We start from the raw sequence: 25,595 nt of genomic DNA, 5'->3' as shown, positions 1-25,595 counted from the left end.
GTAGTAATTTATAATTATGTCCAGTTTTGTGAGGGATGGATGTGCAATGGAGTGCAGTGGTGAGTGACGTGCGAGTGCCCTAACATTTTCGGTCATTTTCAAAATTAATTTTTCGATTGTTATTTATAAAAATTATTTTTTAAAAAAATCCAATTTTATTTTCAGACTTGTTTTGTTTATAAAATCGAATATATCAATAAGTAAACACATAGGGTGACAAAATATTTCTTCGTAATGATGGATAAAACACATATACGAAGAAGCTTATTTACAGTATAAATGCTTCCTCGACAAATTTCATATTTGGGTTCAGCTCGGGTCCATTTTGTGTTGAGAAAGGTGTAGTCATTGCCTTGTCTTTCGCATAATTTTAGACCATGGAATGAACGTCGAATGTCGGATGTGTGCAACAGCTCTCATCCATATGAACCTTCTCACTGTCTTTGCCCTTCGCTTGGTAACCAAATCTGACCTTCGGAGGGGATGGGTTTAACGCTCATGTTGGTTCGATGTCCGAAATCTTATTGTCAATCTAACATCCATGAGTATATGAGGTACCCATCGCTAGGACTGTGAGTTGTATCCCTAGAACATGCGTCGCCAAAACTTGAGTCCCTGGCTGGTTCCATGTATCTAAATCATTCAGATCCTACACTTGTGCATATGCGTAGGCTATGAACCCTACTTGAGCATTTGGATCCGTTTCTGAGAAATTTGTTAAAGAAGAGAGTGATGTTATTTATAGAAAACAATTTACATGTTTTCCTTAAGTATTAGGAAATGACATGCTACGTACCTTATGTGAGCACCATCTTCATTTCATGCTCGTTTAGTGTTGTTTGTTTTGTTTTATATATTTAGTTGATTATAATGCATTAAAAAATGTTATTCATATTTTTTACTGTACATATATTATAAAAATAAAAGCTCGATTTGTTCGTTTTCTCTATAACTTCAAAAAAATAACAAATCAAACTTTAATTTTTATAATTTTTGCAAAATTGAAAATATAAATAGTATTTTTTAATGTATTAAAATCAAATTAAATACATAAAATAAAATAACATTAGACAAGCATGAAATGGGAGGTACTCACATAAGTAGAATACTACTACTATCATTTACCATAAAATACTTAATTTAAAAAAGAGTAAAGGTTCTTTTTGGTCCTTAACATATGACGATTTTTTTTTATTTTGGTCCATAACATTATCTTTTGAATTATTTGGTCCTTAACAAATACAAATCGGTCACATTTGGTCTGAAATGGATGGAGCTGTTAAAAATTAACGGTAAGCGAATTTTAAATTAATTTTGACAGAATTAAGAGTTTTAAAAATTAGAAATTTTTTTTCTTTTTCAAATATATTCTAATTTTTTTTGAAATTATTTTTATTAAAAGGAATTGCTTGTATCATCTAAAAACCCTAGAATAAGTTTACATTCTTATTATTTTTTTTTCATCTTCTTCATCAATTCTTTTGGAGACAAAACCCTAGTTCTTGGAAGAACATCAAGTAACCCAAACTCGTCAACCATGGACCGTTCGAACTACATCAGAGAGACCAGGGGAGTGGCGGTGGACGTGACCTTCGATTCCGGTACGAATTTTGCCATTGTAAGAATCGGGCTTCACTCCGAATTGTCAACACATATGGAAAACCAACAAGGGGGAAGCTATACTTTGTTTGTGAGAGAAAAGATTGCCAATTTTTCAAGTGGTGTGAGCTAATCGATGAAAACGACGCCGTGACTTCTTCAATGCCGCTGTCGGAGACCGAATGTGAGAGTTTTAGTTTGATTTTGTCATCAATCGAGGAGAATAATAGGGCAATTGAGAAATTACGTAGTGTTGTGATGTATGAATTTTGTTTCTTTGTTGTGGTGTTTGTTTGGGAGATTTCGCCGGTGTGCAAAGTGAGAGAGATTGGGAGATGAACGCGATTTCGCGATTGAGAGAGATTGGGAGATTTCGGCATTTCGCTATTTCATTTTCTTTTGTTATATCATTCTATGTTTAATTTAATTTTGCAATAGTTATTATTATTATTTACTTAAACTTTTGTAATTTTTCAGATTTTGGTTAATTAGTTATTAGACATTAATTAAACATAATTAAAACTTTTAATCTGGTTGAAATTGATTTAAAATTCATTGACCATTAATTTTTAACAGCTCCATCAATTTCAGATCAAATGTGCCTGATTTTTATCTGTTAAGAACCAAATAATTCAAAAGATAATATTTTGGACCAAAATAAAAAATTGTCAGAATGGTCTTTAAAAAAATGATAAATCTGCCGCGCCGAATTGGGATGCTGACTAGTAACTACTATGCTGATATATCGAACTTCGAAGCCTTCGAAATCGTCATTCCTCAGAATTGCTCGAGAAGACGATTTCTCCAGCTTTTGGCGGGAAACTTCACCAAATTCCTCCAGCAGATCCTCAACTCTCTCTCTCACACACAACAAAACGGTACGTCTGATTTGATTTTCAGTGAACTGAGGTATGGTTGTTTCCAGCAACTGAAGCGTCAATGTTTTATTTCTGAGTAACATGTTGATCACAAGTTTATCGCCGTCGATCGATGATAATCTATGTCTAAATGTGTTATCTCGAAAATGAAGGAGGTAAATGTCTGGTATAAGAGTCTGCGCTCTCTTCAGACCTCTGAATTCGAAGGAGAAGACCTATCATGGTGATTCCATCAGCATTCGCGGCATTGATCCTGAATCGTTTGTATTCAAGGTACATCGGTTGTTATGATTTACCTCTGCTCTGTATTATTTTTCTCTAATTGTGAGAGTGCGGGTTTAGTTGCTTCCTCTCTTAGTTGCTTCTGTAGCTTTTTTAGCATGCTTCTATAGCTTTGTAATCTATATGTCACGGAAGAATGCGTTATGAGATAACACAGACACGAGATATAGAGACTTAAAAGACGTATAGAGACTGTTTGCCAGTTTTAATAAATCGCGTGAGCTAGGCACCTAAATTTATTTCTGTTACCAGATGCTGTTGGAATGATAACTGCATTTATTGTTCATGTTAGCATCTGCTCACGCGTCTCATAAAATTTGGAATGAAGACTAAAATGGATCATAATCATGTAAGCCTGCTTTTATTAGATTTATGTAGTGATACATTTGTGTTTATGCATCCACAATGTTTTGAAAGTTTTGTAGTTCAGCGGTTATGCTGTTATGCTTCAGATATTGACATGCTATATATGCTTCAGTTTCATGGCTGAATATATATGCAGCATTCTGTAAAAAACTTGTCCATAATTGGTAAGAATAAGCTTTCACATGTGGGGATTGGAATCATAATTGGCTTTCAGTAATAAAAAGAAGTGTCAGAGAGTAGGGGTATTTAATATGTTTGAATTGATCCACTGTAGGATGAAAAGGACGAGGAGACTGAGTTCCGCTTCGACAAGGTGTTCTTTCCAGGATCAGAGCAAGCTGACATATATGAATTCCTTGCATTGCCTATAGTTAAAGGTTATCTATGATTGAATATTATTAGTAAATCGTCTTCTTCATATATTGTATTATATTCTTGGTCTAGAGCATGGCCTACAACTGATTTTAAAAAAAGAATCACTAACTCTTATGAACAGCTGCTGCTAGTGGAGCGAATGGGGCTATTATCACATATGGCCAGGTTTATTTTCTGCTTTGATATTGGAAAATTTACCAAGAAATTCTCTGTTTGTATTAGTCAAGGTATAATGGAAATTTTTTGTGCTTTTGGCTGACCCGCGCTTCTAGTTTCCTTAATCTCTAGTTAAGTACTTAAATGCAGAGAAGACATGGTGGAAAGCAGAATGACACACTTTAAAATTTCAAAATCGACAACTCCCTATAGCTCCTAAACTATATCTTTGTTTGTATCTTATCAGACAGGGGCAGGAAAGACTTACAGTATGGAGGTAATATGTTTGATAATGCACAGAAAGTCCAATAATGCTTGATAGAGTGCTTACTATTCTGACCTCTTTTGTTCCTTTTTAACCCCTCAGGGACCAAACATCATTCAGTGTGATGAAAAACAAAAAGGTTTACTACCAAGAGTGGTGGATGGGATTTTCAATGCCATCAAGTCTTCGGATGATATAATCAAGTACACAGTCAAACTGTCAATGGTATGAATCCTGATTAAACAATTTCTCTTAGTACTACTACATGCTCTCGGTCATGTTATTAATGAATTACTTCTCTTTTTTCTATTACACCTACAGGTGGAAATATACATGGAGAGAGTAAGGTTTGCATTACTTCACAAAGAATGAGCGACCACATAACCCTGCCATCCTGAAAATGGATATATTATGAAAATCACATTCATTCTGTACTTCTGATTACTCAGGGACCTTTTTGATCGATCAAAGGAAAATTTACAGATCAAGGAAAACAAAATGCAGGGTATATTTGTGAATGGGGTTACAGAGGTAGTATTCCTTCCCTCTTCCCTCTTCCCTCTTCCTACTCCCAACTGGTTTAGCATAATAACTTTTTTTTCACGTTGCATTCTTGGTGCTATGCCCATCCTATGATGGGGTATCTTTTGAAGGAGATAAAGGGAAAAAGAAGCATTTGTGGTTTGACCTTCAAATCTTACATAACAGCTGTATTGCCTGCAAGCACATTTTTAGCTAACTGTGACAACTAATTGAGATGGATAGCTCTCTGTTGAATTTCTCTAACTGTTTAGGTATATATAGATATAAATATTGACACTCACCTTGTTGGAAAGTAGCAGATCAGAATGGGCCATAAGAAGGTATATACTAATTGTTTAGGAAAAATACCAATATGGAGTATATGGATCTACGAAAAAGCATTAAGCACTTGTAACAATCCCAAATATAACTGCCTGGAAGCAGGACGAGTCAAAAAATGAAACGTCTCGCTTAGGCTGGGACGGAGGGAATACATTGTACTTTCAATGAAACTAAAATAATTTTATTTTGTTGTGCTGCTATTTTTGTTCCTGTTTTCATTTTCCAAACCTTCATTTGATCTTTGCAGGTATCCATCTCAGATTCTGCAGAAGCCTTGCGAACTCTTTCAGTAAGTTAAAATTTTCACAACTCCCTATGATCATGGTCAGTATAAAACAAATCTGACAAGATACATTATGCAGACTGGCATAGCAAATAGAGCTGTGGGAGAAACTCGTATCCTTGTTTTTGCACTTAATTCTGGTCCTTGTGTGCATAAGTTTAATTCTTACATTTTTTCAAAGGAGAGGGTTTTCACTTCAATTCAGGATATAATTGCCATCTGTTATGCAAGTCTGAAATTTGTTAACTCTTAACATATCTAGAAATGAATATAGCCAGCAGTAGAAGTCATTGCATATATATTTTTGTAATTTGTCAGGAGATTAGGAAGGAAAGAAGGTAAATATACTACCAAAATTTAAATTTCCAGATAATTGACATGATTATTGATGTATACTCATATAAACTCATAGGTGTGGAAAGTTGATCCTTGTGGACTTGGCGGGATCAGAGAAAGCAGAGAAGACTGGAGCTGAAGGAAGAGTCCTTGAAGAAGCAAAAACTATCAATAGATCATTGTCAGCACTTGGTAATGTGATAAATGCATTAAGCTTACCAGGGAAAGGGAGCCACATACCTTATCGTGATTCAAAGCTAACACGGATCCTGCAGGATGCTCTTGTTAGTTCTTCATGTTAGCCTTGTCTTATTGTTAGTGCAGCAAGTTATTGTACAGAGAAACTCACCTAGTAGCTTACAGAGAGGAAACTCTCAGACTGCGTTACTTTGTTGCTGCTCGCCTAGTCCCTCAAATGCATCAGAAACCCTCTCCACTCTCCGTTTTGGTGCAAGGTATGCAAATATTCCTTGATGTTTTTTATTATCTAATAATATCCTCTCAGTTCTAAAGAAATAGATATTGCATTTGTTGCTTCAGGAAACATGATCGTAATATAGTTGGTATCCGTAAGTCGTTAATATGATTTTTGGGCTATAACTTGTATGTGTGCTCCACATTTTGTAGTACATAGTAATGCGTATAGCCTTATTCTATCTTCCTTGAGCAGGGCACAGCACATAAAGCAATCGGCACACTTTAATGTAAAAGAAGATGAAGATACCATCAGTTCTCCAGAGGTGTCCTCGACCAAAAACGAGTCTTCAGAGCGAATATTAGCAAAGGTTGGCTATGTGCTCTATATCTGGTGTCGCATATATTACTGTATCTAAGTAGTTCTGTTTCTTCATTGATCTAGTTGGCTGAGAGAATGGAACCAGAAGATGTCCAACTACTCGAGCAGCTATTTGTTCTCGAAGGAATTTTCTTTGATCCCAACTCGGTGGAAGAAGTGGAGTCAGCTTATGAAGATGTTACATCAATAACAATTTCATCACTGCAAAAAGCAGTCGAAGAGCTTGTTGCTACGGTTGATGAGGTGAGCGTCGTTTTTGCTCAATCTAGTCGAGACATGTATTACTAAGTTTGTTAAATATTGTGAGATATGATGTTCTTGTTGACAGGTTAAGAAGGAGAATGAGACTCTTAAGGCCTCAAGAAAGCTACATGCTGCTGAATCCGACATTATTCAACATGGTAGACGTGGATCGAGTTTGAAACCTAACTTTGCCAACCTTGACAACTGCAAAATTCTTTAAAGAATGCCTATGATTGATGTATGTGAATATCTGGAATTATTTTTTTCCAAACTAACGGATGAATCTGCCCTAAGTCTATAGATTATAGTATTATACGACTTGGGTAATCTTTCTATAGCTCGATTGATGATCTTTGTTAGTGAGAAATGTATGCATGCTTGTGTTTTTCTCAACCAAATAAGTTAGTAATTCGTTTTCCTTTCATGAATGCCTCCAGTTATAGTTTCGAGTTTAAAAATATTTCAATTCATCAATCATAAATAGTTTTTTATTATTATTAATTTCATTTTAAATTCTGAAGTATGACGGAAGGCATAGTTCTTATTCTTCTTGGGCGGGCAAAAATCGTTGTGCATGCTTTTAATCAACGTCATGTTTCTTTATGAAACCCCTAAACTAGCCAGACCCTGTATTGATTTAAAAAAATCTATACTTCTCAACTAAGCTTTGCAATATCTCTATATGCTTGATACAATTGTTATAGTAAGTGCATCCGCATCTTAAAACTTAAGCATTTAGTACATTATACGTGTGCATATATCCACTGATGTATGATATGTTACATACCTTATGTTTGCTCCTTATGTGAGCACAACTCTCGTTTGACGCACGTTTAACGTTAATCGTTTTGATTTATATATTTAGTTTGATTCTAATATATTAAAAAATGTTATTAAACCTTTTAATTTCACAAAAGTCATAAAAATCAAAGCTCAATTTGTTCATTTTCTCTATAATTTCAAATAAATTAGTAAACAATCAAAAATCGAGCCTTGATTTTTATTAATTTTGTGAAATTAAAAACTTCAGTAACATTTTTTAATGTACTCGAATCAAATTAAATATTTAAATCAAAACGAACAACGTTAAATGTGTGTCAAACGAGAGTGATGCTCACATAAGATAGGTAGCATATCATTTCTCTATGTCCACTACCCACAACTTTGTGCATGCACAAATACATTTAACAATATTTTTACAATTATGATTTATGAATAGATCGAAAATTAATACTTTCTCCCTCCATAAAAATAGTCTCACATTTCCATTTTAGCTCATTCACCGAGATTAATCCCATGCCAAAAAACAGAAAATTTCTCAATTTATTTTTCTATTATATGCACATTTTCTCTTACTCAGTTTTTCTCTTTCTCTCATCTCACTTTAACGTTAAAACACATGTCATCCATGAAACTATTTTCTCTCATCTCACTTTAACGTTAAAACACATGTCGTCCATGGAACTATTTTTGGTAGACGGAGTTAATTTCATTAGATAAACACGTGAAAATAATGGATAATTCAATTAATATTCTACACATCATCAAAATTTGGGAGTGCAGATATACTTATAAATCAAAAAGAAAAAAAAATCAAAATTATAATCATTTGTAAACTATAGTTGTCGGGTATTTTTGTTTCTTTTAATCCAATATTCTACACATCATCAAAATTTGGGAGTGCAGATATACTTATGAATGCACATACACATGAGTAATTATTAAAGAAATCAGCTTCAACTCTTGTCAAAAAGGAGGCCAAATCATATCCCAAAATTTTCACTGAAGAAGAAAACGGCTAAGGCTCGATATGATGTTCATACGTAATTAAACTCACTCAGTTACAGAGTTGTTTACAAGTTGAAAGGGCATGTTTTGCTCCTCGCACCATCCAGGAATGACCTACATATGCAATACTTCGACATGTCACACTGTCTTCGTCACAGCAAACATGACCATCAAAATTTCGACGACTTCAATTCTCAGGGGTATTTACTCCTGCTCTATTGAATCGAATCTACTGCAAGATCAACCTTCTCCCATCTTGGCTTGAATTTCTTACTTACCCGGATCTGCTAAATTTTAGATTTCACTGGCAAATAGAATAGGATCGGTAAAGTATATGAAGAATGAACTGAACTCAATTTTATGAAAATAGGATTATATCTGTTTTACTAAGATAAGATGGCGGACGATCTATTATGACTTACCAACATGTTTCAGAGCATGGTTAGCAAAAAGTGATCTTCAAGAAGCTGATATCCGTCGCACTACCAAATCGTCGGGCGAGTAAAAATCAGCAATGAGCCGATATATATATGAAGGATTGTGACCACCACTGTATAAAAAAGAATTTGTCAGTGGGGATGTCTAGCACAGAGATTTTATAATGTAACAAGATGAGGCATAAACATAAAACCTTTGTCACATGATATACATGAATGCTATCATAAAACCAGTTTGCATTGAAGCATTAGAATTCATTTATTTATTTTTCAAATTGGATAAGTTAAAGTTTGCAGATCTGTAACCATGTTATTGAACTTTATCCAAGATGCACTTACGTGTCGGTAATAAACAGGCTAACAAGATCCGGTGGCACATAATCAAATGCAGGATTCACAACATGAATAAGAGGTGAACCACTGCCACTACCAAAATCCAAGCAATCTGAGAATTCTCCAAAGTCCAGCAACTCAGATGGAGACTTCAGTTCATTCAACAGGACCTCTGGGTTGTGAGGGTACAGAGGGCACAGCTGTATTATTAAACAATTAGCAAGGAAGCAGAGGCAATTTAAACTGTTTCACCATATATAAAGCTAGGAAATAATAGCAAAGCAACATTAATCTAGTATAATAAAGCAGAAATGTCAAGCATCAACCAGATTTTGATTATATTAGTGACATCCAATTATCATATGTAGATTCGGGAATCGTGGAGCTAAACAAAAATAAAAAGGTACCTACTACATAGTACACAGTACCCATGATGATTTACGCTTCAATGGAGTACAAGGAACATGGAAATTTCTTCCCAGTGTCACAATTTAGGTCTCACCCAAATTCGTATCTAAATCTACCAAAAAGTTTTCCTTGTTGATAAACAAGATTTGAACTTAGATTGATGTCTCTATCCTGCTCTAACCTCTTGCAAAGTAGTAATTCGAGAGCTGGCTACAGCAAAAAAGACTGGTAAGCAATTCCTAAGATCATTATGTAAAAGCCTTACCCAGTTTCAAGGCCATATTTATTTCCTATCGGTTTCCAATAGTCATGTCATCTGACATCAGACCTTACCTTATGCTCAAATACCAATCACAAATCTTGTATTCAATTCATGGTAAAAATAGATACAGTTACTGAAAATCCACAGAGGGGAAAGAATAAATCATAGAGATAGATTAGAGACCTACAGCACAATACCTTATAAACTCCAGCAAGTACTGCAAAAGGAACAGCATGTCTTTTAGCTGCTAGGGCAACCATATTTAACCCCACAGGAGCAATAACACCACCATTAGCCATGACAGCATGTGCTCCCACTATAACCTTTAAGTGAAAGATTTTTCCAATCAAATGCAGAATAATAATAGCATATAGAGTTTAATGCAATCATCATATGTACCATATTGACACGGGATATCATGGCAAAAACCGCAGAATCGGTAATAACCGTAGTTTGTAGGCCACTGGCAGCCAGTTCTTTTGCAAAAGCATGCCCCTGATATCTGATAAGATAACAAACATAAATAAACATAAATAATTAAAATAAAAACAATGATACTAGTCATTTAATTGCCTAAGGTGAAAAACTATTGCAAAGGGAAGTCAATTATTCAAGCATTCTACCTTGGAGCACCTTCGGCGACAAATACACGGAAAGACCTCTTTTTTTCTTTTGCAGCAAGTAGAAACTCTTTTACTGTGTGTGAACTGCCCAGCGTCAAGATGACCTCACTGGAAAATGAAAGGAGAAAACAAGTACTTGAGCTAACTGTAGTTCAAGTTATTAAATGCACCAAGCCAACAACAAAACGATGTGGGAGAAAACAGAAAGTGTGCCAAGTAGCTTTCTTAATATGATCATTATAAGGTAAACAGACTAGAATTGACTAGACATTCAGCACAACATGTGATCCAAGTTTAGTATAGGGTTTTACAAGGAAAAAACCATGGAGCAAAAAATACGAAGATGTGTGAAAAATGAAACAAATTATACGTGTCTTTTGTAAGAAATGATAAAAGGTTGAAACATTAGTTTCTTAGTATGGAGATTAATTATTACTATCAGAATTATAAGGTGGAAGTTTTGGGGCCACCACTGTCAATATTAGCTTACTTTGACTCATAACGATCAACATTTTCAGTTTTCACTTTGAAATCATAACTTCATAGTTTATACAATGAATTATGCTTAGTATTAACTATCTCTTGATACTGCATATGTTTACATAACTGCAATAAGCAGGGCCAAAGAAACCCTAATCTAATGACTTCTCTAGACTTGGATTTAGTTTAAGTTCATAACCATGATCAGTTGATTACAAAAGAAACAAAAGGGACAAACAATCTATCTCTATTTGAAGCCTCAAGTAATTGATCTTTGCCCTAGTATTAAGTAAGTCTAATTGATCTTTGCCCTACTATTAAATAAGCCAACTAAGCCAAACTAGCTGAAGCATTAAAAGCCAGGTGTTGCAAAATTACTACTCCAGGTCCCCAACTAAGATCACTGAATAAAGTAATGTGTAAATATATGAAGGTAGTGGTCGTATAGGGATATGAATGCATACTTATGATGTATATGTTCCACTGCTTGTTCAGCAATCTGTTCATGGCAAGTGGAAATTTCTTGAATAAGTTCGTTAACCACCTCAATGACATTGTGTTTCAGTTTCCGTGTCATTGAGTTCTTATCAGCAGCTGGAAGGAAGAAACAATAAATAAGAACTTAGAAGACAATACCCTTAAAAGAAGATATTCATTTATTTGAAATTTATGACATAAATGAAACTGCCTTCTTTACCATATACCCCACTCCGTCCCATTCAAACTTAGAAGACAATACCCTTAAAAGAAGACATTCATTTATTTGAAATTTATGACATAAATCTAATCACAGATTTATATATTTTTTAAAAAGAGATCATGTTTCTTGAAAATCAAAAAGATTCTTGTGCAATCAGAGTGAAAGAATATACATTTGCTTTTTCCTTCAGAATCACCCCCAGAAGAAGAGGGATGAGGAACAGCTGCTGAATGAGGTATGTCCTCAAGTAAAGTCTGCAACGAAGGTGGCCTTAAGGAATTTCTTGCAGCGGCAGCTACAGCAGAAGCTGAAAGAACAGGACGATCATATTCATCATTGCCGTCATCATCATCGCTTTCAGATGCCAAATTCAATCCACCAACAGCAGCATTAGTAAGAGAAATATCTTCTTCGCGTATTATATGTAGAACACGGCGGACAACATTCCCAGCAGCCAACTCTGCAACCAAAATCGCTCATCGCCATCAAGGTACAAAAACTGGAAGTATTCAGACGGAAATAAGAATTGCTTGATGTTGGAATAACCAAATAGAGCTTCCCATGCTATCCACAGGGAACCAGCAGCTAGGAGCTTAAATAGCCAAATAAAGATTTTTATCTAGCCAACAATAAGAACTGCTAGAATAGCCAAACAGTGTTATCCATGCAATTTGCAAGAAGTAAGCAATGAAGCAACATTAAATATTTATAGCAATGCAAAAGGCGCTCCTATAACAAAAATTTTCTCGCAATGATACTGCCATATTGATCAATGCATCATACTACTAATCAACTCCTGCAATCTCTGAAGATCTAAACTAAACTAACTCGCATGTATCTGACAAGAGTACATCTGAATTCCAAAGGTCCCCAATTATGGTATCATTGTTGACAAACAATCAGATTGGAAGATAACAAAAGAATATCATAATCAGCCACCATGAACAGGTAGCTAGATCAAAGAAACACAGAACGCTTGAAGAATTCCGACTAGGGATCACCTTGCACTTCCATATCCCAGTTTATCCTGGTCAGATTTTATTTATATGAGTGGCAATATAAGATATTCAAAGCTTACAGCCGTAGATATAATGGAGAACACTTCCAATACAGTTTGATTGAATTGATCAAGCAGCAACCTAAAATTTGATAATACGAGTACTAAAATCTAACAAAATTGAGAAGCTAAGATATTCCACTAGAGGAGCCTAGATATTGCTGGCATTTTATCAACAACCATTCACTATCATTCTGAAACTGGTCATTGTGATCATTCAGAAAGGCAACAGAACATTTAACACTTGCTTCAATAATCTAAACATAACTTCTTCTAATCCGAAGTTATTCCTTTTCGATCAGGTTTACAATTGATGGAAAAAAGCAGTATTCTAAGGAAGCGGAAGAACAACTAACAGGTGACTTAATTAATCGAACAAGGAGAGTTAACATACCAACGGGTTTAGCAGCGATGAGCTTCTCCCCAACCGCCTTCACGGCATCAATGAGAGCCCCAGCTTGGTTACTGTGCGGCAGCCTCTGCTGAGATATAAAGGAACGGAGCAATTCCGCCGTAAGCTTCGCCGTCATCTTCGAACCCTCGATTTGGCTGCAATTGCACAGAAATCGAGCAATAAATCAAACAAAAAAGTAGGCGTGTTAGGGGAATCACTGAATTTGATTCATCTATCATGAATACCGTTTGTTGAGCTTGATTACGAACTCATTCACGAGGGAATGCACGTCCGGCATGATTCTGTCGGGTAAGGGAATGCCCAGAAAAAGAGAGAGTCGTATTTAGTTGCTAAATTAGGGGATAATTGGGGTTTAAGGAATTGAATCAATCGATTTTACGTAGAGAAATGAGGGCTTGGCTCCACGGTGAAGGGGATGATGAAGAAGGTGGTGCCGTGCCGCTGTCAGGTTTCACTTTCAATGGGTTTATCGGTCAGGTCGGGCCGGGCCGGGTCGGGTCGGGTACAGCAACCACAGTTTAGAACCCGATAACATCCACTTGTGCAAAAAATATGAGATTTTTACTTGAGGACTACAGTAAGTTTCTATCGAATTTATTTAGTATTACTCCCTCTCTTTTTTTCGATAAAATAAAGGCTCAAACCGCACTTAGAATGGGTGAGCAAGTCAAAGACAAACGAGTCTAAAACAAAAAACTAAAAAAGGCTATAGGGCCAAAACACCTAAACTAACAAGAACGGACAAAAGAATCCAACAAAAGCTCACACAGAAAACAAAGGGAGGAGTACAAAGAGAGGTCACCTTAGCAACGGCCATCACCTTTTTGCCTAACTTTTTCCGGTCCATCGTCTAACTTTGGGCAGCTCCTCGCTCATTTGACTTGGTAGAAATAGAAATCCCGGACACCAAGCTTTAGTCCATGATCCCAATCTCCATAAGATAAGCTTCTTCTCAACATCCCAATTTGGCTCCGTCTTTTCAAAAATCACCTTGTTCCTCAGCCACCAAATGGACCAAGAGACAACATAAAAAAGCGAGGTCCAAATCTTCTTATCAAAGTTGCGAAAGGGTGTGTTCAACCAAGAGAGAAAGCATAAAATAGGATCCATAGGCAAGCATAAGGAGATGTTCCAGCAGCTACATCAGATATACCACAAGCTACTTGAATATTTGCATCCAAATATGATGTGGGAAACCGTTTCCGGATGCTCTTTGCAAAAGGCACAAAGATTATCTTCAACATCTGGGAAGCCGAGCTTGAATAGCCTATCCTTGGTATTAAGTCTGCCCTGTAAAATAAACCAAATTAAAAGTTTTGCACGTGGTGGAGCTACATTTCTCCACGCGAATCTCCCAAGCTGAAACTGGTTGCTTTCTCTTCCCAGGATATGGAAAACCTGCAAGTAAAAATCTGAGACAGAGAAAAAGTTTGACTTATGGAAGGTCCGAATCCTTGTATCACTTTCTCTTTCACTCAAGGAGTTGTGATCCACGGCAAGGTACAAACGCTCAACCAATTCCTCCTCCCAGACAAACAATTTCCTTCTCCAGGTGAACTTCCAACTCCATCTACCATTTTCCCAACCACCCATATCACCAACAAAGTCATGTTGCTTAGTAGAAATGTTGAAGAGCCTGGGGAAGAGATCTTTTAAGGTATCAAACCCAATCCAGTTGTCAAGCCAAAATCTAGTGCTCCTTTCGTTGCCCACTTTGATTTGGATTCCTCTCTTTGCCACTTCCCGCACTTCGTTCTTAAAGCCCGAGAAGTTTATAATTTGGCCCCAAGTGCTTGAGACGCTTCTATCTCCAATCTGTTGAATGTCTCCAATATGCCTAGTGTTATTATGGATGGAGCTGACAACTTTCTTCCACGTGGGGTTTTGACTATCTGAGAATTTCCACCACCATTTAAATAGTAGCGCTGCATTTCTGATCAAAATGTCTCTGAAGAGCGCAAATTTTTTTTCGTGTGTATGTAAATAAATCAGACTTCTCAAATCCAGAGAATCCGCTAGATCACGGGGCCTAGGAACTCAGAGGACCTTTGAAACCATCGGTCGTTGGGCACACAATCGGTTCCTGCCTTTCAAAACCCTCAACCCACAGTACTAACAGCTAGTATAAGGAAGTAGGGATCGAATCCCACGGAGATGAAGCGTAAGTAAACATGCAAGAGATTTGGACACTGGTTTTGGTTGCTGCCACGCATTTTGTGGGGTTCAGACTTAACTACTAGACTGGGGAAATGTAATAATCTATTCTAACGGCTAGACCTAGGCAAACATAACTGAAACATGCATGACAAAAAACAAGATGTAAACAAGATAACATTCCAGCGATAACATATTACTAGACCTGATGAACAACTTTTCCTAAAAATGCCTAGACAGAGGTAAGATAGATCGTGGGGACCATTTCCCAAATTAGCAAGGTACGAATGAAAAGCTGCAAAATAACTAACTAAAGGTTCAACTAACAACTAGCTTCATCTTCCTTGATCACAAAATGCAGAGAAAAACAGAGTAAACTATCAAACGAAACAGAGCAAGCTAAATTAAACCATTTAAATACGATTAACTACTGAAATTAAGCAGATATACTATCGCTAGACGAGGTAAATGAGAGAAAAGAAACTAAACATCAAAACCATGCAGAAACGAACAGATCCAAACACTGGACGCTTCATCCGCTCTGAATCAAAGCCATCCACAACAAACCACAGCAATTCCCATCTCCGATCACACAGATTCAATCAGATTCAACCGATCAACCACGATCTCCACACAATTCAACTCAACAACCCAGATCAACCGCTAAAAGCATCCAAAGTAAACATGAAAGCAGAAATAACATGAAACGAAACCATAGCAAAAACTTACATAGCTAAACAAGTGCAGATTCAACAGAGATTTGACAAAATAAGGCCGAGCTTCGAACAGCGAAGTCTCGGGAAATTCGGGAATGGGACTTAAAACAGAAACTAAATTGTATCTTCGCCTCGCGTACAGACTGATTCTTCAACATGAACCCTAAAAACCCTCAAACTGATCCCCCAAGTGTGTGTGTAGAGTGTGAGAAAACTGAGCTAAGAGCTAAAAGGATGATGATTCATGTACGCCGCGTGCTCTTATTTATAAGGAGTTGAGCTTCTAGATCCTTCCTTGTATATCTCATTCTGCCCTTTATCTAGGATGCTCCTCCGTCTGGTAAACTCTCTTCTGCTCACTTTCTCTGCCAGCCTCCTTCTCCAGGCAAGCTTCTCCTTTCTTCATGGATCTATCATTTTCTTTACACACCTGGCTTACAAAACCTTGTTATACTCGGGAAATTACAGAATTTATCCCATAACCAATGCATGAAATTGGTCTTATCAGTCTCCAACACCGAGTCCGCCTTGATTAATAGGCCTCTGAATAACATCCCAAGCAATCAGGTTACTCCCATTTGATGTTTTCCTTTACCCCCAAAAAAATCTCCTTTGCATTTGAATAATGCATTTGGCCACGTTCTTTGGGATTTTGAAGAGGCTAAGGTAATAAATTGGAAGATTATTGAGAACTGACTTGATAAGGACCAATCTTCCTGCTTTGGACAAAGTATTTGCTTTCCACATTGCAAGCCTCTTTTCCACCTTCTCGATGATGGGCTTCCAGGTGAGGATCTTTCTCGGGTTAGCTCCCAACGAAATACCAAGATAGGTAACTGGTAATTTTGCAAGCCCACATTTTATTGTAGCTAAGAGTTCTTCAATAAGTTGATTCTCACATCCCAAAGGTATGAGGACAGATTTTCCATAGTTAATCCTTAGCCCAGTCATCAATGCGAAGCATTGGAGTAACTTTTTGTATCATCTGCAAACTGGAGGTGTGTGAGTGGGATCCTATCCCTCTCTATGCTGATACCTTCAAGAATCCCACATTCTCTTCCTTTGTTCACAAGCCGGTTGAAAGTTTTTTCCACCAAGATGAAGAGAAATGGCGAAAGAGGATCCCCTTGCCGTAGTCCTCTCTGTAACTGAAAGGATGAGGTGGGTGATCCATTAATAAGAATTGACATAGAAGCATTGGTCACACATTCCATCACCCATCTCGTCCACTTGTCGCCAAATCCCATGCCAATAAGAATCTCATTCAAGAAATCACATCTTATTGTATCATATGCCTTCTGGAAGTCAATTTTCAAGATTGCCACCTTTTGCTTACTTTTCTTTACCCACCAAACAACCTCATTTGCAATAAGGGCCCCATCAAGAATTTGTCGGTGTTTGATGAAAACTGTTTGTGATTCCCCAATAAGGCTTGGCAGCACCTTCGAGAGTCTTCTAGCCAAGATTTTGTAGATGATCTTGTAGATACTTCCAATCATACTAATCGGCCGAAAGTCCTTAATTTCAACAACACCATCCAGTTTTGGTATCAAAACAACCCATGTTTGATTAATCTCCTTTGGAAAGATTCCAAAATCAAAGAACTCAAAAATGAGATCATAAACCTCCTGCCTAATATCATGCCATATTTCCTTTACAAACTTGAAATTGAAACCATCATAGCTCGGGGCCTTAGAAGCGTCGCAATCCTTTAAGGCTAGATTAATTTCCTCCATATGTTCAGGACCACAAAATCCAAAAGATAATGTTTAAGACCAAAAACGTAAAATGGTCATATGTTCAGGACCAATTTTGACTTTTACTCTTTTATGTATTGTTGTTTTGTAAGTTAATGAATAAAAAATAAAACTGATAAAAAGTAGAGATAATTTTCTTTCCATTTTAATGAATGTTTCATTTTTAATGAGATAATCTAAAAAAAGAAAGGGATATTGTCTCTAAAACCATCAACATTGACAAAATTTTGGTATTTCCCACAAAGCCGGGTCTAAAATATCACAAACTTTACAATTTGTGTTGTTATTTTCCACGGCAGGTCAATCATCATATCCGACTAACTTAAATGATTTCTTATCCTATTTGGCACTACTAAATATCATAATTTTCTATGTGGCCTTTTATCCTACTTATTACGAACATAAAAAATGGTCTGAAATATGATAATTTACGGTTACCCGTGAAGAATAAGTTTTTTTTTCTCTCTCTTTTATTTTGCATCTTTTACGTCGTTAAATAAAAGATTATCTGGATCCAAATATTTGTACGTCTTGGTGTTTGTATTTAGAATATCTTTATCAAATCATGTGTGAGTATGACTAATTTTTCGGATTACTCATATCCAGTGGCGGATCCAGGTGGGGGCAGGTGGGGGCGGTCGCCCCCACCATGCGACTAATTTTCCCTTATCCCGGATGTATATTTTCCATATCCGCCCCATCCGTTGCCTCCGACGTCGCCCCGTTGACCGAAAAAAATAACCATTACCGCCCCAAGCTCAATTGAAATAACATCCACATACTTGCTAAGTTGTATATCATGCCTCGATCCAAAAAATGATTTCGCTGCTTTTAATGTTGACAAGCTTGTTCACTTTGCTACTCTTTATCCAAAGGACTTCACATCGACTCAACATACTGAATTGTTTAAACAACTTGAAACTTTTGTTGATATTGTGAGAAGAGATGCACGATTGAATGATATTGAAGATTTGGCTATCCTATCTCAGAAGATTGTTGAAACCAAGAAAGATAAAGTTTTTTCGTTGGTTTATCGTCTAATTGAGTTGGTATTGATCTTACCCGTAGCGACTGCATCTGTTGAAAGAATATTTTCAGCAATAAAATTTGTCAAGACTGACTTGCGGAATAGGATGAGAGATGAGTGGTTGAATGACAGTTTAGTAGTATAAAATGAAAGATCCATCTTTGCTAATGTTTTTAATGAAAGAATCTTGAAATGTTTTCAAGATATGGATACCCGTAGAAATCAGTTGTCTCGGTTAACAGATGCTAGAGTCTTTGCTAGTGTTTCTAATGAAAGAATCTTGAAACGTTTTCAAGATATGGATACCCGTAGAAATCAGTTGTCTCGGTTAACAGATGCTAGAGCTACTTGAATTGTAATAGACTTTCATTTTGCTAAAAAAAACATATTGAAGTGTTATATTTAATATTTTATTATTTTATTATTTTATTCCGCCCCCTCCGTTTTTAAATCCTGGTTCCGCCACTGCTCATATCTAGTAGTATGAATTAATATACACTTGTTTTCCGTTTATTGGTTGGATTGAGTTTTCTTGTGTTAATTTAGTTCCTCTTAGTGCTTAATTTTCAAAGTTGTTAGTTTGTTTCAAACAAATTAATTCAATATTAGCCTATAATCAATGTCTCATTAACTAATATTTATAGTTTGGAAACTATAAGAAATTCAATATTAGCCTATAATCAATGTCTCATTAACTAATATTTATAGTTTAGGAGGAGTGGATTGTTAGATCGGTTTACAAGCTAATTATATGCATGTTTTCCTATCTAGCTTGGGTAATAAATTTGTGAGGGAAGCAAAGCCTAGGATACGTGATTAATTTATCAAAACATCTTAGAATCCCTAGAATATAGAAGCTCGTTCAGGAAATTGGATGCATGAATTTAGCAATCCAAATCAAATTAGAAGTAGCTTTTATCCCTTTAGTGATGGGTCTGTTTTTGTTTTTTATTGCAGTCATTTAATTTTACGACATTTTTTGTCTCGTTTTTTTAGTTTTCCATCCTGACAACTTCCTTGTGGTCAGACCATTGCTATTATACCAAACAAACTCGTCACCTATCCTGGAGATAATGGTATTTTTAGATATTCCCCGTCTCTAAAATGTTGTCCAGTTTTACCATTTCGATTCGTCCACAAAATGTAGTTCACTTTGTTTTTTTTTTGTTTTTTTGTTTTTGTTTTCATTTTTGGTAAATGTACCTACTTTCCACCAACTCATTACACTCACATTCTATTATAAAACTACTCCCTCCGTCCGCGATTAGGAGTCCCGGTCACTTTTGCGCACCCATTTTATAAAAATGATAAAAAATAGTTAAAGTGGAGAAATGGTAAAGTAAAGAGTATTTAATATTGAGAAGACTCTTGTCAACATTATTCTCTCTCTTACTTTATTATTTTTCCACTTTAACTATTTTTTTATTATTTTTATAAAACGGGTGCGCAAAAGTGACCGAAACTCCTAATGGTGGACGGAGGGAGTAATATATAAATGTTGGGCCTACATTCCACTAACTTTTGACGCTCATTTTCTTCACATTTCTTAAAACCCGCATCGAGTCAAACATGAACAACATTTTGCGGACGGATGGAGTATTTTATTATATTCGTATATACTTATAGATTTTTTACCCTATAACCCACTAAGCAAGCTCCACATCACCACCATCAGATAGCCAGCCACACGATTCACAAAGAATCCAAAATTCAAAACATTTCTTAAATGAATTACAAGAAGAAGATTACCCTCTTGAGGAATCCTATTAAAGTCGGTGTTGATTTTGACAGAGAAAACAATGCCAATTACTACTGTAGATGTTGATTTTTATTCAAGAAAAAAGGTCTGCTAGGTACGGTGGGCTGATAGAGCATTGATAGTTGGGAGGGGAGGTGGATTCAAAAAAAAAAAGAACTAGTATCAAAATGATGTCAATTTTGATAGATTTAAATGATGTATTAGCTTTAAATTGCCACATTTGTTTTAACTTGGGGTTTTGTGGGAAAAATCCAATAAAATTTTTGTGACTAAATTTCAAGTTCATGAGAATAATCCAAAATTTGTGATAATAATGATCAATTACCCAAAAATTTACACTCCGTTGACTATTATTATAGGTGAGTGATGATTAAATAGTCATGATTTTGAAAATAGAGGTAAAAAAATGGAGTCTTGCTTTGAATTCGGCATTTTGTCTCTAGTGTAGATGTGCTAAATGCCCCCTAGAAAACGCTGCTTTAATTTGAATCGAAATTTCCTTGTGTTTATTGCTGCTGAATGAATGCTATCGATATAATATACATTTGTCCGTTTCCCATTTGTTCCAACTTCCATCCTTACATGCCATTTGCCAGCCCACCACAAAACTCCAAAATCCTCTTCCTCTTCTTCTTGCTCTCAACATAATTCACATTTCTCATAATCTTGGTGTCCCAGAACGAGCACTACAGATTTTTAATTTCAAAACAGTTTATTTTTACAGTCAAGGTAAGGTAATCTCTCTTTTTATTTGTATCATCTTCTTATTGTTTGCCCCTTAATCTCTTTAGATATGCTTATTTTCTTTATTTTGTGTGTGAGTGGTTATGCTAATTGTTCTTGCTGTTTCAACTCTGGTTTTCAATTTCATCTCTCTAGGTTAATATGCAGACTTGATTTGTTTATTTATTGACTGCTCTTTTCTTTTCATTTACAATTGAGATGGAGGATTTCAATGTAACTTATGCTGATCTTCAAAATCAAGTCATTCAAATCCTTTTATTAGAAGCTATGTGAGATAAAAAAAAAAACGTGAGGTTTGAAGAAAAGGAGGAGAGATCGAGATAACCGTGAGAATGATAAAATTATTTTAATTCTTCATTCTTGAGTCTAATCAAATATTCCCCCACAAATTTATAATATGTGGAGATATAAAAAGATAGTAGTATCTAGGAAAGCAAAACAAATCTTAACAAGTATATGTAAAACAGCTCAAATCCTAACAACTATAGAAACTAAATCAAATCCTAACAAATAAATTATAAAATAAGTTAAATGATAATATGGAGATTGTCAGCTCACGGTAAAAGTCTAAGTCCCTATCACTATGTATTGGGGCTAATAATGATTATTATTATTCATCATTGACAGCTAAGGTTTTGCTGGTGTCATTTTTGAATTCCATTACTTTGTGAAGTGGGAGCAAGATTTTGAAATTCTTACAGTACAATTTATGATATACTAGTACTTAACTATTTGGGATTTACTCATTGGCTATTTTAGCTGGAATTGTTAGCACTAAGAACAAAGAGATTGTGTTAAGGGTTTAGCAGTTGATTCTAAGAAGCTGTGTTATATTTGCTATAGTCTATGTTCTTGTCTTAGATTTCAATGTCTCTGTGCTTGAGTAATGGTTGGAAATAGATAGAGAGACTGTTTTTACTCAAGTCTCTGCCAGTTTCCTCATGAAATTGAGATATATTTGCAATGATTTTGTGTTGTACGGTCCGCATAGAGACTGCGGTTGGGTTTTTACACCACGAATATTGGGCTTCTTGCCTTGTGTTGTTAGGATTTTCACATTTACTTATGACAGCTCTAGATGTAATGTAATGTGATGTAGATTTTGACATAATCTGGCTGTGCTTGTAGGTTATAATCGTGTGTGCTGCCTATGGCAAGTGGACCTTCCTATTTCGATGACCCTCGAAATAAACCCGAGGTCATTGATCCACCCCCAAAAGAAGATGTGTTAGACATTCGTGAGAATGTGAATGAGAATGCTCAAAGCGCCCTAAAGCCTAATCCAGCTGTTACAAGCGGTGTTCGTGAGCTCCTCGACTGTCCAGTTTGCTTGAACGCCATGTACCCTCCCATTAGTCAGGTATGGCTATATAATTGGAGAAATATACACTTAAATTGTGGCATCAATAGTTAATTTATTCACATACTCTCATCTGTGTCCTTGATTGGAACTGCTGAAATAATAATTGGACAGGTATCATTACTAATTAGGGGAGCTACAGTTTTAGTAGGACAAAGATAATATGATGCTGTCATTTTCCTTTTACATGTTAGTTAGGGGAAGATGATGATTTTTTTTTTGTCTCAACAAACTTCATCATTGCTTTGAGCTTTTGTAGTACTAAAACTGCATTATGGTACTTACAAATGCAGGATATTCCTGTACCTGGTTGCAATTTTAATTATTAACAAGTGTGCTGTGTTTTTGTTTTTCATTTGGTTTGTCATGTTTTGTTAATTGATCACTCTTGTATTTGTTGTGCAGTGTTCCAACGGTCACACATTGTGTTCTGCGTGCAAACCTAGGATGCACAACCGCTGTCCAACGTGCAGACATGAACTCGGAAACATCAGATGTCTTGCTTTGGAGAAGGTAGCTGCGTCTCTTGAGCTTCCCTGTAAATATCAAGGTTTTGGGTGTATCGGCATCCATCCATACTACAGCAAGCTTAAGCATGAATCTCAATGTGCTTTTCGACCTTACAATTGCCCTTACGCTGGCTCAGACTGCTCTGCAGTTGGTGATATTCCGTTTCTTGTCAGCCACCTCAAAGACGACCACAAAGTAGACATGCACAACGGGAGCACTTTCAACCATCGCTATGTCAAATCCAATCCTCACGAGGTCGAGAACGCCACGTGGATGCTTACGGTAATAACCTTTTTACCCCACATGCTTTAAATCATAACTGCGATTAATAAATCATAACTATGAATTAATAAACCCAAACTCGGGATTGGTTATAAATTTTCGACCATAACGAATTATTGCAGTTCACACTCAATTGCTCTCTCTCATGGCGTGCAGGTTTTCAGTTGTTTCGGGCAGTATTTCTGTCTGCATTTCGAAGCGTTTCAGCTGGGAATGGCACCAGCGTACATTGCATTTCTGCGGTTCATGGGTGATGACAACGAGGCTAAAAACTACAGCTACAGCCTCGAGGTTGGAGGTAACGGAAGGAAGGTGGTGTGGCAGGGAGTTCCCCGGAGCATCAGGGAGAGCCACCGTAAGGTTCGCGACAGTTTTGATGGTCTTATCGTTCAACGAAACATGGCGCTCTTCTTCTCTGGTGGCGACAGAAAGGAGCTGAAACTCAGAGTCACCGGTAGGATCTGGAAGGAGCAGTAGTGTAAAGGCCATGTTTATGTCTGAAGTTTAGGAGGCAAACTCTCTTTGCTTGTCTATGCATCAATGAATTTGTAGTAGTATTGTTGTTTTGGTGAAGCCATGGTGAAAGAGTTTGTTTCTAGAAACTAATATTAGTAGTAATTCATAATTTCATCACTGTGTATTGGCACCAATTTTGTTAGTCATGGTGGATAGAGCTGAGCCTTTCGCGAACCCAACACCTTGCAAGCTATGTGGAGCTCAACTTGATGAAAATCTCTTTCGTTCATTTAGTAACGGGAGGAATTCAAGCCCGATAAGGTTGTTGAGCTGAGCTTGAGCCTCCCAATTCTGGCTCGGATTTAAACGAGCATGTTGGTAAATATGTTTGCGAACATGTTGTTTGACAGTTTTACAGTGAGCTCGAATAGTAGTTACCAGAAATATGCAAACTCATGCTCGGGCTCGAGATAAACAAATAATTTTTGAGCCGAACTTGAACCAAGCAAGAGCTCACTATAAATTTCTTGAGGCGAGCCTGAGCCTGCTAATGATATGTGTTTCATGATGGAGATTAGCGTTGTTAATTTCCCATTATATTATTTTGAGTTAATTTGCGCGTTTAGTGTTATTTGAAAAAAGAAATCTCATTACGAATTTGTTTCTTGCTTGTTTTCTCCAACCTTCCGTCTAAATAAATACAGTAAGTATCAAGGATAGAACTATTTCTAGTAGAATGGCCTCTAAAAAATTATGGCCATACATTGAAACTCAAACTTGGTCCAAAAACATACTCCATTATTTTCAGTACACTATTGCGAATACAACAACAAAAGTGAACATAGGATGACAGAGGTGGCAATGATGCTGAATCAAATAAAACCTACACTCCCATCACTTTTTTTTTAATTCATCATTTATTTTATTAAGTTCAAATTTCATACTATTTTTTTAATATATATAAAAATTTTAAACTATCAAAAATTCGAAATCTACACTTAGGAGTGATTGTTGGCACTGTTATTTAATGAAATTCTCATTTTCGCGGGGTCATAATTTTGAAAGAAGTTGAAGAAATTATAAAATAAATGTAAAAAATGGTGAGGAAATGGAAAAAAAATCAAACAAGATTTTAGAGAATTGTGAGTGTAAAACAAGACTAGGCGTGTTTCAAAAATCACACCCGAACACTTTTTAAAAAAAAAATTCCGAATCAGTGTGTAACACATTCTAACTAACTCAAATAACACAAAACGCGGCGAAATTATAGACTAATAGAAAAAGATTTAAAAAGATCTGGATATAGAACCATGATTTTCTTTTATTGGAGTGAGAGTTTCATAATTTTATTCTTTAGCAGACCCTACTTATCTATTAGGTGGTGTTCAGTTTTTTAATAAAACAATACCAAGATATAATTTAGGATTGTGTTGTGAAATTGAATTGGGGGCTAATTATCTATAACTAATTAGCTATGACTAATTATCTTATGATTATTCATCTGATTGAATTGATGGACTAAATCTCATGAACCAAACACATTATTAATTTAATCTTGAGATATAATCTTGCAAACCGAATACCCCTTAGGATATGAGTTGGTGATATTTATTTTATACTAATATCTTATTGTATATATAAATCATGAATAAAGAAATGAAATTGTGAAATTCACAATAAATAAAAGAGGAATAATATTATGCCCTAAAACATTGTCAAAATCGAATAAAATATGAAAAGTAACTATGGGTATTAATGCCCTCATTCATTGGTAAAATCGACCTAATGAGGAATAAGTGCTGCATCCGTTCCACGTTATTTGTCGTTAATTTTTTATTTAGTTTTTATATGTTCATTATTTACTCCTTCCATCATGACTTAATT

The 25,595-nt window shown here is 36.0% G+C and overlaps 3 protein-coding genes across 7 annotated transcripts; 2 read left to right on the top strand and 1 right to left on the bottom strand.

Moving 5' to 3' along the window:
- Positions 1-2,345: 2,345 nt before the first annotated feature.
- LOC125185111 (kinesin-like protein KIN-1) lies at positions 2,346-6,836 on the top strand. The gene is made up of 16 exons (XM_048081595.1): positions 2,346-2,477; positions 2,630-2,750; positions 3,400-3,502; positions 3,622-3,665; positions 3,904-3,933; positions 4,024-4,146; positions 4,243-4,268; positions 4,371-4,452; positions 5,033-5,074; positions 5,148-5,181; positions 5,331-5,406; positions 5,481-5,688; positions 5,768-5,859; positions 6,075-6,189; positions 6,264-6,443; positions 6,529-6,836. The coding sequence occupies exons 2-16, from the start codon at positions 2,637-2,639 to the stop codon at positions 6,661-6,663; spliced, it is 1,404 nt and encodes a 467-aa protein (XP_047937552.1). The 5' UTR covers positions 2,346-2,477; positions 2,630-2,636; the 3' UTR covers positions 6,664-6,836.
- A 1,325-nt stretch (positions 6,837-8,161) lies between these two features.
- On the bottom strand, positions 8,162-13,375 carry LOC125185109 (translation initiation factor eIF-2B subunit beta). Of its 4 annotated transcripts, none has more exons than XR_007170051.1 (10): positions 13,171-13,375; positions 12,926-13,080; positions 11,647-11,934; positions 11,239-11,368; positions 10,295-10,402; positions 10,071-10,173; positions 9,869-9,994; positions 9,099-9,201; positions 8,654-8,781; positions 8,162-8,535 (listed from the first exon to the last, which is right to left on the bottom strand). XR_007170051.1 is itself a non-coding variant. In XM_048081593.1 (10 exons), exons 1-9 carry the CDS (start codon positions 13,221-13,223, stop codon positions 8,691-8,693), a joined length of 1,248 nt encoding a protein of 415 aa, XP_047937550.1. In that variant the 5' UTR covers positions 13,224-13,375; the 3' UTR covers positions 8,162-8,535; positions 8,654-8,690. The 4 variants fall into 4 exon arrangements, 2 of the variants coding, with proteins under 2 accessions (XP_047937550.1, XP_047937551.1); XR_007170052.1 differs by having other exon boundaries at positions 8,162-8,345; XM_048081593.1 differs by having other exon boundaries at positions 9,008-9,201.
- Positions 13,376-20,919: 7,544 nt separating this feature from the next.
- Positions 20,920-23,893, top strand: LOC125218684 (E3 ubiquitin-protein ligase DIS1-like). 2 transcript variants are annotated; one of them, XM_048120410.1, is made up of 4 exons: positions 20,920-21,088; positions 22,232-22,463; positions 22,869-23,255; positions 23,412-23,893. In XM_048120410.1, the coding sequence occupies exons 2-4, from the start codon at positions 22,254-22,256 to the stop codon at positions 23,730-23,732; spliced, it is 918 nt and encodes a 305-aa protein (XP_047976367.1). In that variant the 5' UTR covers positions 20,920-21,088; positions 22,232-22,253; the 3' UTR covers positions 23,733-23,893. The 2 variants fall into 2 exon arrangements, with proteins under 2 accessions (XP_047976367.1, XP_047976368.1); XM_048120411.1 differs by having other exon boundaries at positions 20,920-21,093.
- The last annotated feature ends 1,702 nt before the right edge of the window (positions 23,894-25,595 follow it).

The sequence above is a fragment of the Salvia hispanica genome, chromosome 4 (genome assembly GCF_023119035.1).
Source record: "Salvia hispanica cultivar TCC Black 2014 chromosome 4, UniMelb_Shisp_WGS_1.0, whole genome shotgun sequence".
In the NCBI taxonomy this organism is placed as follows: domain Eukaryota; kingdom Viridiplantae; phylum Streptophyta; class Magnoliopsida; order Lamiales; family Lamiaceae; genus Salvia; species Salvia hispanica.
The sequence above is the reverse complement of the archived record's forward strand: the minus strand, read 5'-3'. Positions and strand labels throughout refer to the sequence as shown.